The 15,374-nt window shown below is 40.6% G+C and overlaps 1 protein-coding gene across 6 annotated transcripts in view; it reads right to left on the bottom strand.

Moving 5' to 3' along the window:
• NHSL1 (NHS like 1) overlaps positions 1 to 15,374 on the bottom strand; it is a 227,253-nt gene that overhangs the window by 10,322 nt on the left and 201,557 nt on the right. For 5 of the 6 annotated variants that reach the window (XM_019527084.1, XM_019527079.1, XM_019527080.1 and 2 more), the window contains exons 4-5: positions 14,529 to 14,721; positions 9,845 to 9,976 (exon numbers count right to left, since the gene is read on the bottom strand). In XM_019527084.1, the coding sequence (XP_019382629.1) occupies positions 9,845 to 9,976; positions 14,529 to 14,721 (325 nt within the window). The remainder of the gene's footprint in view (positions 1 to 9,844; positions 9,977 to 14,528; positions 14,722 to 15,374) is intronic. The other variant, XM_019527081.1, reaches the window with a different exon arrangement.

Genomic DNA, 15,374 nt, shown 5'->3' with positions numbered 1-15,374 from the left:
CAGTTGGGTTATTACAATAAATACAAAAGAAAAGAGACCGCCATACCACCTGTGGTGCTGCTGAGAGAATGCTGTTTTAAAACTTTTGCTTTCCAGTTGGCATGTTAGATATGGCAGCATCGCCCATTTATTTTCTATTTATTTATTTTTATTTTCCTTTTTCAGTTTAATTTCTTGGAACAATGTAACTAGTTGGTAGAGTAAGTGCTTTCTTCTATTCCATTTTAAACACTATTTAAAGCATGTTATTCTTAGTCCTGGCATCCAACACTGTGTAAAGATACATGGGGGTGGGGAGAAGGGATGAAACTAGGCTTTATTTCCTTTTCCCCAAAACAAAAAGGTAACTTTTAAGCATCCTGAAATCCACTTTGTTTCTATGTAGATTGTTTAGCTGTCATGAACACGTAGGTTTTTCTGCTTTGGTACAGAAAATGGGAAGCAAAATAAAACCCATTCTTGCTGGCAAACAGCTTGAAGTGTCCAAGAACAAAAGGCTCTTGGAGCAGATAGAGGACAGTGGCCAATCAAAACAGAGATATATTCAGGTTCTGGGTACAAAAAAACCCCCTTACTGTAATATGGTTTTTAAATACAATAAAACTTTTTTCTTATATTTTCAGTATGGGATCAGTACTCCCTTTTGTGAAGTGCTGTAAAAATACAAAGGCAGACACTGCAGAGGTCCATGCTTTTGAGGTGCAATTGGAGACCAATTGTTAGCTAATTAGAGATTTAGGATCGTTATACTATGTAACAATCACTAGGCATTTTAAAAATGAGACAGAATGCAGGGGGCTTTGTGACAATGTAGCTGGAACCTCATAGTAGCTATAAAAGGATAGCTGCATTCTGACTGGCTGAGATTATTTCATGGATGTCTGTAAAGGTCAGCTAAATTCGTTCCTCTTCACAAGCAGCATAAATGTGGAAAAACAGACATTACATTTGTTTAAAATGTTACAAATGGGGAAACTACATGTTCAGCATAATAGTACCATTCATGAAGCAGGACAACAGCAAACATTCTGAACCTACAAAGAAAGCTTATTACCAGGGATCCCGGTTTTTAATTTCCCCCCAGGAAAATGGAGAGAAACGTGGTTTTACCCCTTTATCTGAGGAAAACATGGATTTCTCATTTTAGCAGAGAAATCTGTGGAGTTTGCAGTTTTGCAGTGAGGTCTCTGCAAGCTGGCAGAGTTCCAGCTTGCAAGGGGCTGGGAGGGAGCGGGAGGAGGGCGTTCAGACAGGGGGCGCCATGTGCACATATATGCACATGGCTGCCAGGCAGCCTGGAGAGCAGCTCCTACAGGTAAATGGGGGGGGGTCGGAGAACTGAGGCCCCCATAGGGAGGGAGGGAGTTGGGCGGCGCTGGTGCTCAGCTGGTGGTGCATGGGGTTTTGCATCCCCCTTGGCAGGGAGGGAGATGGGGTGACGTACAGTTCATCTGGAGGGCGGGGTCGCTCCCCACTGTTGCCTGCACTCCCGGGGGGCATGGGGGATCTGCTGTGAGCTCTGCATGGCCCTGGTGCGGTATCCCCCGTGGCAGCAGCATGGGTGGTATTGCGAGGATTGTGTCCGCCGCTGCAGCCGCACTGGCAGGGGACACATTACCAGGGCAGTGCAGAGCTTGCAGTGGCAAGGAGATCCCCACGCAGCTCTGCTGTTCCCTTCAGGGCTGAGTTGCACCCACTGGTTCCAGAGGCCCATGGGGAGGGCAGCAGAGCGGGAGCTTGAGCCCAAAGCAGGCAGCCTGCATCCGCCCCGCAAACAAATCTGGGGGGCATGGGTCCTCCCTGCTCCCCCATGGAGTGCACGCAACGGCAGGGAGCTGCCCCCACACCTGAGCCCCAGCAGGCAGGCAGCAGGGGGAGGAACCAGGCTTCACTTGGTTGCAGCAGCTGCTGCCTCCTGCCAGGGGGCTATGGACCTAGGTCCCTGGCCCCATAGCTCTGGCAGCTGGGGGCCCCCTCCAGCAGGGCTGGTGGGGGCAGGGGGCTGTGGGTGGGGAGTGATGGGCACCAGCAGGGCCAAGAGGTCTGTGGGGGAGAGTGAGGTGCACCAGCCAGACTGTGGTGGGGAGTGGGGGCCTGTCATTTTAAACACGGGGTTTGGGATCTTTATCAGAGAATTTACAGGGTTTTTGTTTGTTTGTTTGTTTGTTTTTATCAGGGAAAACCAGGATCCCTGCATATTACTATAAGCGACTAGGACAGAATGTATTCACTGTAACTAGGCACAGAACTTTTAAAATGATTGGAACAAAATAAAACAGGACTACTTATGCCCAACATAACACTCCTTGCATTTTTGCAAGGTCTAAAACTTTAAGCATCAATACAGCAAGGGGTCCTTGAACCTGTACAGGGCCCCACAATTTAACTCAAGCTCCTGGCGCACATTCATTTAATAGCACCATGGGATCTATTCCCCAATCATGATCCCAAGCTCCCTCTGCACTGTCAAGTTTCAAGCTGGGTGCCCGGTGAACCTACGCAGTGCTGGGGCTGATTGTGGGTCCCAGCCCCAGGAACCCGCTGGAGCTGGCTGGATGCTAGAGCTAGCCTTGCCATGCAGCTGGCATTATGCTGCCTGGCAAGGGACACTGTCCCACATTCAATTTAAGGCACAATGGAAATCAGACACAAAATTATTCGACATATTTTGCGGAATAATTTTGTGGCTGGTTTTACATTTTGTGGTGCCATTACTGGCCTGAATATATGGCCAGTTTACTATTTAAGATATGATGGACAGGTTAATCGGGTCTTAAGTGTAATGTCTGCCAGCGGGCTGACTGTCCATGTGATCACAACAAGCCACTAGCCTGGAGCCAAAGTAAAATAAGGAGACTTCTTGCAGGTCCAGGGGCTCACTTGTGTTGCGTATAGTTCCAGGGTAATGGCCTTAAACCACAGACCAAGTATTTAACAGAGAATTTTTGAGAAGTTTATTTTAAGATAATGTTAATTTTGGTGTTAAATAATTTCTATATGAAAAACTAATGTGATTAACTGTTAAATTACACTGGCCCAATTCTATCCTCAGATCCCAATATACAACCTGCTTTCAAAGTCAATGCTTCAACTAATGATACAACTATAATCCTTTTTCAGGTTTCATTACTTGCCTAGGGACAAGAGAAATCTGCAATAAAGTTAGTTAGAATTTGTTAAATATTCCCTAAATATTCCCTTAAAATATAGTGTTTTTATTCACATTTAGGGAAAATTCTTTTTAAAATTGTTCCTAAGTGTGTAAGAAATCCTATGTTTGATGGCAGTTTACTTGTGACAAGACACAAAGTGCTTTTCAAAAATGCTCATAAAAATCAGCTAGCTGCCTTGTTGCTACAGCTGCTAGAATGTGTACTAACTTAGAAGCAGTTTCTATGGAAGAGCTCAAACCATCAACTGCATGTGCTGAAATGCTGAAGGAGAATTTGAGCTTTAAAAAGATACCAAGCACTAAAAAACCCATCTGGTTGTAGAGATGGGTGTAGTGATATCAGTGATTTCTTCCCCCCCACTTTCAGAAACTGAAAATGAATTACAGATACTGAGTGCTGAGGAGTCAGAAGTGGTAGCAACTAGGTAAAAACCTAGATGGAAACACACATGTAGTTGAACTAATAATGATCGTGATGTTTGGAATTTTAAAAAAGTGTCCAGCCCACTGGTTCTGTGAGCAATACTGTGTACTACCACATAAGAGACTGGGTTCAAGACAATGAAAATGGAAAGGGTAGAAAAAAGATAAAGGAGTAGTGTGTTGAGGAAAGACAGTATCCATTTCAAAACAAATGTAAAAGCAGACCCTCTTTGCAGACGTTCTGTGTCTGGCTCTCTGACCATTTCTAGAGCATGCTCTTTTCCCTTATGACTGATATATGTTCAAAAACATGGTTCCTTCTTACCTACCAGTTCTTTTGCAGAGCCCCACAATCCAGATCCACCCTAGTGCCCCAGGTGAGTTTGACACTCCTGCTAAACAGCGCTGGATCCTTGTAAATACTTTTGGTACTGTAAAACATGAACATCTAGGCCCTGGGCATATGGCCGCTGGCAGGAAGCATAGTGTTTGGGACAGGGCATAAAATTCCTTCAATCCCAGCCATGCCACTGCTGAGCTGCCCCGGCCCGATCTTGCAGATCAGGCCAGGAGTGGCTCTGTTTAGGACTCCGGGCTTCCCCCAGAGGTTCCACACCCAGGGCTGGTGAGGTGGGGTCCAACAATCAGCTGATTGTCAAACACATCCCCAACAGTCCCAGGTGGCTTCAAGACTCTGGGATAAGGAAGTCTCTTCTATATCCCAGGGTCCCTGTGCCCCACAATATCTAAAAAGAACAGGCTCAGCCTGGCTCCCCACAACCCAATACTTTTAAGTGCTTTGCCCTGCTGCTCAAACAGGCTCCCAGGTTCCCAGCAGCTGAAGCCCCTTGGCTACCTTTGCCAGGGAAGCTAGCAACTTGCTCTCCTAGCAGCCAATTTTTGGCATAAGGACCAGGGCTGTCCCAGTCCTGAAGTCAAACCCTGTCTCTGTGCTGATGCTGACAATCAGCCGATTGTTGGCATCAGCACTGGGGTGCTACACCTTCATTTTATGGTGTCAAACAAAAAACCCTCAAAGATGCTCCGTATTTTATGTGAAATTACTTTTGGTGGCTGACTTGCCAGTTTATGGCACAAGTCAGCCGAATGTGTACCACTGTTACTAGTCATGGTGCAACTAACACATAAATGACACCATAACAGTAACATGTGCTAGGGGCCCTAGTACAGCGTGGACAAGTGGTCTCCAACCTTCTTAAGCAGGAGATCACCTTTGGAATCTAAAAGCAACCCAAGACCTATCATGCACTGCCGCCACCCCCAACCCCCTGCCGCCCAGCAGGTACATCTATGGGGAGGGAAACGGGGGGTGGGGGGGCAGATTGAGGCAGAGGGAGAAAAAATTATTTGGGGGCATGCCTCCCCAGCAGGTAAGTCCAACCTGATTGGGGCCCCACTTAACTTACCCCTGCTCCTGCCTCTGTGGTACTGTCCCTCACCGCAGGGGTCTCAATCTAGCTCCCGCCACTTCCCTCCTCCATGGACTGACCTGCTGAGCTGGGGTGCGTGTGTGTGCATGCACGTGGGCACTCAGCCCCCCACCCCAGCCTTGGATCAGTTCCAAGAGGCTCCAAGATCTACTGGTGGATTGAGGTCTACTGGTTGGTGATCACTGCTATATACTGTTTCAGTTGGATTTCTTGCTTTGCCTCTGACTGGGCACCTGACAATGGGCAAATTTGTTATATTATACCCCTCTGGGTTTTACATGCCTCATCTATGAAGTGGTGATAATACTTAAGCATCTTGAAATTTATTATGAATTCTTTAATTACTGTAAACCCTGTAGTAACTCTTGGACCAATCTGCCTTTAAGTGCAATGTATGAAGCCCAAATTCAGGTATAATCTGCATGACTGAGAAGCTAGGAGACTAGGCAGAAACCAAAAACATCTAAGACAGTGGTGCTCACACTTTTAGCCCTGTGGGCCAAAGGAATGGTATGGGGCTAGCCCATGGTCTGGAGTGAGCCCTAGGGCCCTCTGTTACCTCTGCCCAGCTGAAGCCCGATCCTGGCTGGGTGGGGGTAGTGCAGAGCCCAGTTCACACTGGGCAGGGGAGGTGCAGGGCTCCAGGTCCCAGTCTCAGTGCATGGAGTTCCTGATCCTGGCTAGGAGGAGGTGGGCTCTGGGGACCCCAACCCATCTCTGCCTAGTGGGAGCTGGCTCCAGGGGATCTGCCCCTCCCCTGCTTGACTGTGATGTGTTGGGCTTGAGCCTGTGTGCATGGCTGGAAGACATGGCTCCTGGGGCCAGATCTGGCCTGTGGGCTGGGGATTGTTCCAAAACATTTATGGCAACTGCATAAACTCAGGAACCTTGCTGAGCACCCAAGGACATAAACACATATGTATTTAGTTATGAAAGCCTAATCTCACTAGAAATGTAGTTGTGCTGGGACCTCCCAGGAATTTTTTTTTTTAAGAGTTGGAAAAAAACAGAGACAGTTCTAAAGACCATTACATTATTGTAGTGACAGGTGGAACATTTATGGCTGGTTGGGAAGGCTTGAGCTATGTCATCTCTCAGAGAGTGGGTGCTGAAGCAAGCAGGCTGGATTCTGGCTGATGAGCTGCATGCATGCTGACTTTTGAGAGACTGGCCAAAGTAAATCTGGTGATTGAGAACCTACAAAGAAACGGATGATGGGAAAAAGAGCCTCCCCTCAGAAATGTAATCTTTAATTTAACAATGTTTGTAGAAATAGAATACCTCATCTTTTCCTCAATTTACACCACTTTATTAAGTACTGTTAAGATATGCTGTGGTTGGGTAACATATATAAAGTCCCTCTGAAGATTTTAGGTGACCTCTCTAAATTACTTTTAGTCCAAATGTTCTCAGTCTGGCTCCACACCCAACCCAGATCAACCCAGCTGAAGGGTCATCATGAATTATTACATTTATGCAGAAGAATCTCAAAGGCTTCACAGACTTTGTAAAGGGATCACTTTACTCATTACTGAAATACACCTGTGCAAACTTGGCCATAATACAATGCTCCAAAACCATGCCAAAATATGTTTAATAATAATATTTTCACTGGGTGTCTCAAGGGTATAATTAATGACCCCTTTTAGTATGTTTAGTTAAATTCCAGTGACATCCAAGTCAAGAGGTAGTAAAACTCCTCATCTCATGTGCAAGAATCAGTATAAGACTTTTGCAATGTTGTCTTTATTCTTCCAAAGGAAACAGAAACATGGGGAAAATCCCAAAAGTTTCGCCCTATAGAATCTCTTTCAAGCTCTGGAACAACAAATGAAGAGTCAAGTTTGGCCAAAGCTTTGAGGTTCTCTTGTGTTTCTATTTACTTTTGAAGAATAAACAAGACAGAATAAGAATCCATTATATATATGTTGATTATTAACCAAATTTGGTGTGTCAGGGGATTTTAAACCTTGTATAAATATCATAGCCATTCACAGCAATGCTTTAGGAAAGAAACAAAGAATGATTTATTCAGCTGAAACCACAGGGAGAACAGAGATAGGTACGATGTAAATGCTTGGTTTGGAATTTGGTCTGGACCCTCATTCCTATAAAATGAGCTGTGGAATGTTTCATAACAAGAAGTTATTTGCTTTGGGACATGGGTAGAGAAATAGGGAATGAAAGGCTACTGGGATAATATATACATGCACATGCATACGCACACTGGGGAAGGCAGTGTGGCTTAGCAGGAACCTGGGCTGAAGTAGGACTTGGGAGAACTGAATTTTATTCTTAATTTTGACATTGGCCTACTGGGCCTTGAACAAGCCACTTCTCTGCTGTGCGTCTCATTTCCTTATCTGTGAAATCATGGTAAAGATACCTGCTGCCTTTTAAAAGTGCTTTGATATTTACAGACAAAAAGCACTACATAAGAGCATGATATCACTAAAGGAATGAGAACCATCCTGGAAAATCTCCCTGATGTGAACTTGTTACCTAGGTAGTATAAAGCTGCCACAGTACCCCTAGGAAGCTATTTTGGCAGCTTCCAAAATACAGCAGCTTCCAAAATAATGTATGTATGCATACATTACTATACATGCATTCTTATATTAGCAGCCCTGATATTTCTGTAATTTAAGTCAGCTGCCCAAGAAAAACATATGAACAGAAATAGGGACTCTAAAATCTGTGATCCCAAGGTTTTTAGAAGCAGAAGTAGAAAATTTGCAATTTCCATTTACAACAGTTGTGAGAAGTGTATTCCTTGTATTAGCTGCATTTTCTACTTATTTCATATGGTAATTTATAATGGAGGATTTTAGACACCAAAATCAGCACCTAAAAATGTTCACAAATATAATCCCAAGGATCTGGGCATTTAATAAAAACAGAATGGTCCCAAATAGGGCTGACATCCATTTCAAAATTCCTGTGGATTCCCAACTTTTCATCCTATAAACCTATCATTCAGCATGTTAACGGACTCTTCTAGTCACTGTAGGTAGAACACAAGGTCATTCCATCATGACATCAAATCATAATGAAATATAAAGTTGTCACCTGAAGTCAGTACAGTTTGTGAATGTGTGTAGGACCTGATCTAGGAGAAAGGAGGGGGGCAGTCTCTCCGTCAGTGATTTGTTTAATTGTTTTCAGGGAACAGTTCTATTTACAGTCTCTAACAGCATTTTCCACACCTGGGTTTCACTTGAAGGGTATGGACACACATACTTTTTAGCCACATTAAAATGGGAGAGGGAGCTGCTGCTCCTCAGGAATATACATTAGCCATCATGATCTGATCACTGTGTTTGCATCAGGTTGTAACAATAAAAGCTGGCTAAATTGCTTTAATTTTGACCTCAAATGAAACAGATAACCTTGAAGAAGCTTTGCTGTATTTGTATATCTACTACTGAATTATGCTGATATGACAGTTGCATTATAATTGTTTATATCGGTTATAACTGTTGTATCCGTTTATACCCTTAGTCTGACTCTTATAACTGGGGATAGGAAGACTGGCTTGACAGTTTTAAAACCACTTAGATTCACATGACATATGTTGCATGCTCAGCTTGGGAGACTGAAAAATGAAGCTGGTGAAAAAGGAAGAGAGAGGAAAAAACGTTATTAAAAGAAAGGGTGAAAAATGCAGGTGAAGAAAAAAAATTCAAATGAAAGAAACAAGACACTGCCATACATAAGGCACCCAAAGTTGTATTACATCAGGGATTTTTATCTCCTTGAGGGAAAACTTATCTTTAATAATTACAGAATCTCTTTAGCTAGAAAATCATGATTTAGAAAAAAAACACATTTAAAAATGAAAATACAAAATGAATTTATATGAGTATGGAAAATAAGGCCTTGTTTTCTTAAAATAGTTTTGTAAATGTACAACAGGTTTGAAGATCTACAAAAACACAAAGCTCTACTAGCTCAAAACATACCTAACTTATTAAATCTGAAAAGATGAGTCCTATGTAACTTTGTGCCAATAACTGCTTTTTAAAAATGTGCTTCTGTAGTTTCTGAAGAAAATTCCTTGGGAGCCTTCAAAAGATTTAAACACTGGGACACATACAATATTTCTAATCAAATACTGTTGATATTTAGCAGGTCCCAATTAAGTCAGAACTAAACTGGAAGAAGTGGATGGTTTTCTTGGTGTTTTTCTTTCACTGTAGTTAGAACAGATCTAGTCAGACAACCATGAATTGGTTTACACTGTTAAGGCATTCTTCACAACTAAAGTGCCTAACTACTTCATTTTTATTTAAATGAATGTTTACATGCTGGAGAATAGCATAAGATCTCCACGGATTTTGTATGCCTGCAGATTTCTTTTGTACCAGTACACAAACTTTTTCAAATAATGCATCCCTCCCTCCCCCCGCCATTGACTGAAAGCAGCAAACAAAAACCCTTAAGTTTCATAGGCACAAGCTGGCATGGCTTGAATTAACATGCCTTTCACAGTATGGCAGGCAAGGTTCTTTGGGTAGATGCGATATCTTTTATTAGACCAACTAAATAGCTGGAAAAATTGTTCTTTGCAAGCTTTTGGGCACAAACACCCTTCTTCACACACAGGGAGAGTCTGCTGGTGTTTTGTGTTCTCTTGAATGGAACAGAAGCCAATATTTCACAGTAGGGTGCAGAGTTATATTTGGAACTGTAACAGGCTATCAGACTGTATTGATTTCATGAGCACGGGAAATGTTAGTCAAGTATTGATAAGAAGTGATGATGAATAATGATGGAATACAGTTCTGATGAGCCATACCTAGCTCCTTTTGTATGTTGTCAGGGACTCCTGTAATAGTCTTTCTCCTTTTGACTTTCTTCGGCCGTCTTACCACAGTATCAGTGTAAATTAGAGACCGCCGAATGCTGGCTTGGCGGTCGAAATTCTCCCCTAATGTATAGTAGAATAAGCAAAGCAACATTACTTTCAAGCACGCTCACATCATGCACTTTCTTCCACTAGCTTATTATAGACATGAAAAAAAGGCATTAATAAATGATGTTAGCTCACTCCTACAGTGAGGGTATATATTAAAGGAAGAGATCCAGCGCATCTTCACAATAATGCTTGTAGAATACGACTTATAGAAAGGTGCTTATCATAAGGGGGTTTTTTTTCAGGTCTTGAGCCAAACTCATAACTGACGTAAGCAGGTGCAATTCCATTGGTTTGAGTGAATGAATACACCAAGTATTCACCAGCTCCTAAATTTATTCACTTGTATATGTTCTTTTTGGTGTTTTTGGAGAGGATTGGAAAGAGATGGGGGACAACAAATTGACTACTCCTGAAAATGAAAGAATATTGATGTTTATTTAGGAACACATTTTGCGATGGCAGGAGTTTTGCCAGGCAACTCCAAAACATCTAAAGTCTGGTTTGCAGACATATTTCTTTTTTAGTTTGAGCTAGCTGAAGCAAAAACTTCCAAATGAACCAAATTTTTGTGGCGATTACATAGTGTGGCTAAAACGTTCTCTATGGACCATGGTCAGACTAAACCAATCTTATGAACTTCAGCTATATTACAAGCTGATCCTCCAGAAGAGAACAGTAAAGTCTTAACCACCTGTAATATTGGTTCGTGTTAGGCCTGCATAAATGGAATGTGCACAATTGCTTGGAATAGATTTAATACCCATTCTTTGTGGTCTGGGGAGCATTACTGAAGAAAGCCTTATATGTGAACATGCACTGTATCATAATGGGACCCCGCAGCCCCACTGTAGTTAAGGTTGAGCAGCTTTTCTTCAGAAACTCACTTTTTTTTTTTTTTTAAGAGGTTCACAACATGGCCATTTTTAATCACACAAAGATGAAACTCAATTTGCAGATTACCAGCTAAATTCATTCCTCTCCTTCCCCTTAAGATTGGTCAAGCTCTTTTTTCACCTCAAAATCCCACAAGAAATGGCTAAAATAAAAAGTCTCTTTGGAGGACAGCAGGGAGTCCAAACCTTTAAATTTAAATTAAATCCACTTACATTTTAAATGGGTGAGAGCTGAAGGCAGAGTTTTTAAGAACAAAATGTGACAAAAGGCATTTTTTGCCTTCTTTTATGATTCTGTCTTTTTTTAAATTAATGGCCATATTCTTTACCTCTGAAAAGTGACTACTGCATGTGCACAGTAACGAATATACCCATCATCCATTTTTTCCTGGTTGATGACACATCAGTGTGATGCGTGTCATACAGGTAGTATGGAAAAATCCCAGGATTTCTACAACCTTTTAAGTCACATACATTTTTGATAGTGTGTGTAGGCATCTTCCAAAAGACACAGGGATAAAAACATAGAGGTTTTATTCACTGTAAGCCAAATACGATTTCGTGTTAATAAAGCATTGTGACCCAATGCACTGAGTTCGTGCTACCCTACAATTTGGTCAATTTAATTTCAGTGTTCAAGGTCCACCTAATTAAAGGAAGACCAGATTGGGGGAAAGGGAGGGAAGAGAGATTTGTGATAACTGGGCTACAGAATATGGTGATGGAAAGTTCACTGCCAGTGCTACAAAGCTAAATGTTACAAGATGCCCGAACCCTTAAAGCTTAGGGAGTGGAGAATGACGTCAGGATCATTTGTTACTTTAGCTCTGTGTTGAACATACACCACTTTTACCCGTGTTAGAAAGTGTCAAAAGAGCTGCAAGGGTTTTGCTTCTTTAAAAATATAACCTTTCATTTAAAGGCCAATAAATATTTACAATTAAGTAGGTTGCAGGGAAAATTGAATGCAAACCAAAATTTTAAAAAAGTAACAGCCAACCCTTTAGCAAAAAACATTTAGAAATAAAATAAAGAGAATTAAAACAAGGAGTTTCCATTAACTCTGCCAACCCATCCCCATTTGCCTTATCTTGCCTTTGGTTTTGCAGCATGGATTATGTAGCTCATGTGAAAGTCACTTTGCAAAGTTGTGGAAAAATCACACAACTTTTTTACTTAAAATTAAGTAAAGTTGTAAGCTGCCTTACGTTTATTTGCAATACTGTTGTACAGTGAAAAAGTTTAAGGATAAAGTAGCAACTTTAACAATATAAGTTAACTAACAGAAACAAAATGATTCAGGGTTTCTTGTTTGTTTTTGTTTTGTTGTGTTTTTTAAACTATTATTTCAGGCTTGAGCATGTATTTAGCAGATATAAAATTAGGAGTAATGAGATTAAATCAACTATTTTTCCTCCTAATGATTACTAAACACACTTGTGAGAACTCACTTGATTTACTTGCTTTGCCCAAGATTCAGCAGAGCCTTGACTTATGAATGTAAGTCACACTGAATTCAGTGTGACCACCTTGTTACAGAAGTCAATGGGACATAAGCACATACTTCAGGTCTTTGCAGAATCAGACTCTTACTATGATTTTCCCCTTTGCTGATCACACGGACCACCACCAGATTATTCATGGCTGTAAAAAAGTTACAGCTGATAGTATGGTATGACTCTTGTATAAAACGTAAGACATGCTGCAAAAGCACAGGCTGGCCACCACTCCACTACTATAACTTGAGCATAATCCCTGCAAGAACAAGCTCAGTGCCCCAGCTAACCGCAAAGACTGAATCCATTCCCAAAACCAGGGTGTCTAGTCAGCAGCTTATCAGCCTATTGCACTGCCCCTGCACCTTCAGGCTAGCGACTAGGCCTTTAATATTACTGCATTAGTTGCAATTTGTTCAACTGGGGAGCTCTGAAAGATGAACTAATGGAACAACTGTCATTTGTTGTGCGGCCCAAGTGAAACTACACTGAGTACTAAAGCATTGATAAAAAATCCTTTCCAACCTTTAAAACCCACCTTTAGGGTTAGCATTATTTCAATTGAATAGCAATACACGGGGAGGGGTGGGGGTGTTGTTCCTACATTTGTGCAAACATAAAAATCACCAGTAATAAACAGACCATACAAAGAAACAAAAAGCCACTAGGTATATTGTACAGCTTGGTTTAAAGACTAGTACTGAAAGTTTTCAGTCTTAAACTATGACTTAAACTATGAAAGTTATTTGATCTCTATCTTTTTTATCCCACTTTTCTTTCTATGTCTCTCTCTTCTACATATTTTCAGTACACAGAGGTCATTTATCTGAACTGCAGCTTACTCATTCTGTTAGCATTTTGTAATCCTGCTGTCCCATGCTCAGGCTTATTGATTATGGCAGATAATCCATTGTTCCCACAATACTGCCTTCTGCACCTGTGTATTCTATTTCCAAGATAATGACAACTGGCCTGTAATATTTCAGTGGTAGTATTTGGTTTTGCTTTGCCATTAATTTGAACCATTTCAATTTTTGTAGTTTCTTTTTAGTAAGTTACATGGTATTCTTTTCTTCTTGATTTACAGATTTCGTTGTAGCATTTGTTGTTGGCTTTATGTTATGTTGCATTGCAAGGTTTCTGCCAACATACATCCTCAACATTAAAGCTATGTGGAGTTTCTTTTAAAAGAGCACATTGATTAAAAAGAAGACATTTGAAATAATTATTAGTAAGTGCATACGAGAAAAGGACACCCAAAGATGATACAAAATTGATAACTATATAATGGTAAGCTGGTAGTAAAATGGAAGGCATGTGTAGTTTGAAATAAATTCAGTGTTGAATATCTTCCTATTTCTAGCATGCAAACATCAATTTAAACAAACTATAATCTTCAATCTTTGTAATCGTCAGAAAGAAGAGAGAATTAAGTTGAAGTGACATTTTATTATTTTACAGAAGTTCTAATGTGGGATCTAAATGGTTTTTAATCATTTTACTTCAATAGGCTTGAGTAAGATTATACAGTTGAAAGAACTAATCATGCTTTAAAGATTTAGCATCAGTATATTATTAATGCTAAGGCAATGGGGAATACATATATGGAAGATAAATTTCCTCCTTAGAGCCCAAAATAGGCGGTCCTATAACTTTTAATACTCTGTACTCCTTACCCTCTAAATTTTTTAGAACAAGTAACATGAGGCTGTATAATTTTTTTCCCCTCAAAATTTAAAGTTCTTTTCAACACAGAAACCTTTCAGTAAACTTTCCTTATGTAAAAACTTAGGGAAACACCCTGAAAATCATTACCCATACTGAAAACTGCTGATTATCTCATTAAATATTTCCATTATAATCTACTGTACACTGTAATGACATCACATCAACATTTATTCTATTTTAAGACCATGTTGTATACCATATTTTAAAATTAACATTCAGTCTAAGTAATTTAAAGAAACAGTTTTCCTTCATTAAGTTAAGTGGTGCACTGTAATCCGCACAATACTGATTTGACAGAAAGGTCAATAAGTAGTATTAAATTCAGAGGATATGAGTAAATCCATTTGTGCAAGGTTTAAAATCTGACAACACTGACATGAGTTCCTTTCCCTCCCACCTCAGACGTATATGTATATACTCTATGTACCACTGAAGTCAAAAGCCTACCAGTTACATTAATGGGAACCACATCTGTTTGAACTGCTTGTGCTTGCTGTCGCATTTTCTCCTCTGGTGTCGGCAATGGAAGTGACTTAGTCCAGTTAGTCTGAGTGTTGATATCAGAGAAATCATTTGGAACTGGTGTTCTGGGTCTCCTGATATTAATAAGCTTTTCCTCTTCTGGGGAAGTGGCAGAGCCCTACAAAAAAAAGAAGCATGTACAACAGTATACATTTTTTAAAAAAGAAAAAAAAAAGCAAGGAAAAAAATTGGGATAGTACTTGAAACCACAAGTAGTTTCACTGTTTGACAGCTGTCAGTGGGACTAATAGTGGAGTGAGACCTAGTCAGTGAGTAAAGCAAGAATATCACAGTCTAGACCCATAAAAGTGTGACTGGTTTTTGCTACACCTTTACTTTATCCAACAAAATTACTTAGATTCAAGAGCATATTCCTGAAGTTACCAGGAAAGATGTCTTGAGCATAGTCGATTACAGTTAGTTATGAATTGTAGTTCTGTGTTACTTCCAATCATCATCAGATTAGCTGCTTTTGAAGTCTGCCCCTTGTGTATGTCTCTTTATTAGGGATACTATGATTGGGCACCTATCTAACTTTGCTGTGACAGAGTCTAAACATGTGCAAAGTTTTAGCTGGAGAACTTTTATAGAGAACTCTGAATGCAGTTCAATGAAGCAAAGAACTGAAGTATGGGACAAAAATGCTGACGCAACTCACTATAACGAAAGGAAGCACAAGATAATACCAGAGACAAAAGTGATTAAGTTCTATTCTAGGGCTCCCTTTTCCTAAAAAAAAAAAAAAAAAAAAAAAAAAAAAAAAAAAAAAAA

This window comes from Gavialis gangeticus, unplaced genomic scaffold (genome assembly GCF_001723915.1).
Source record: "Gavialis gangeticus isolate Ggan-Ray unplaced genomic scaffold, GavGan_comp1, whole genome shotgun sequence".
Taxonomy (NCBI): Eukaryota; Metazoa; Chordata; order Crocodylia; family Gavialidae; genus Gavialis; species Gavialis gangeticus.
This window is presented reverse-complemented; position numbering and strand designations above follow the sequence as displayed.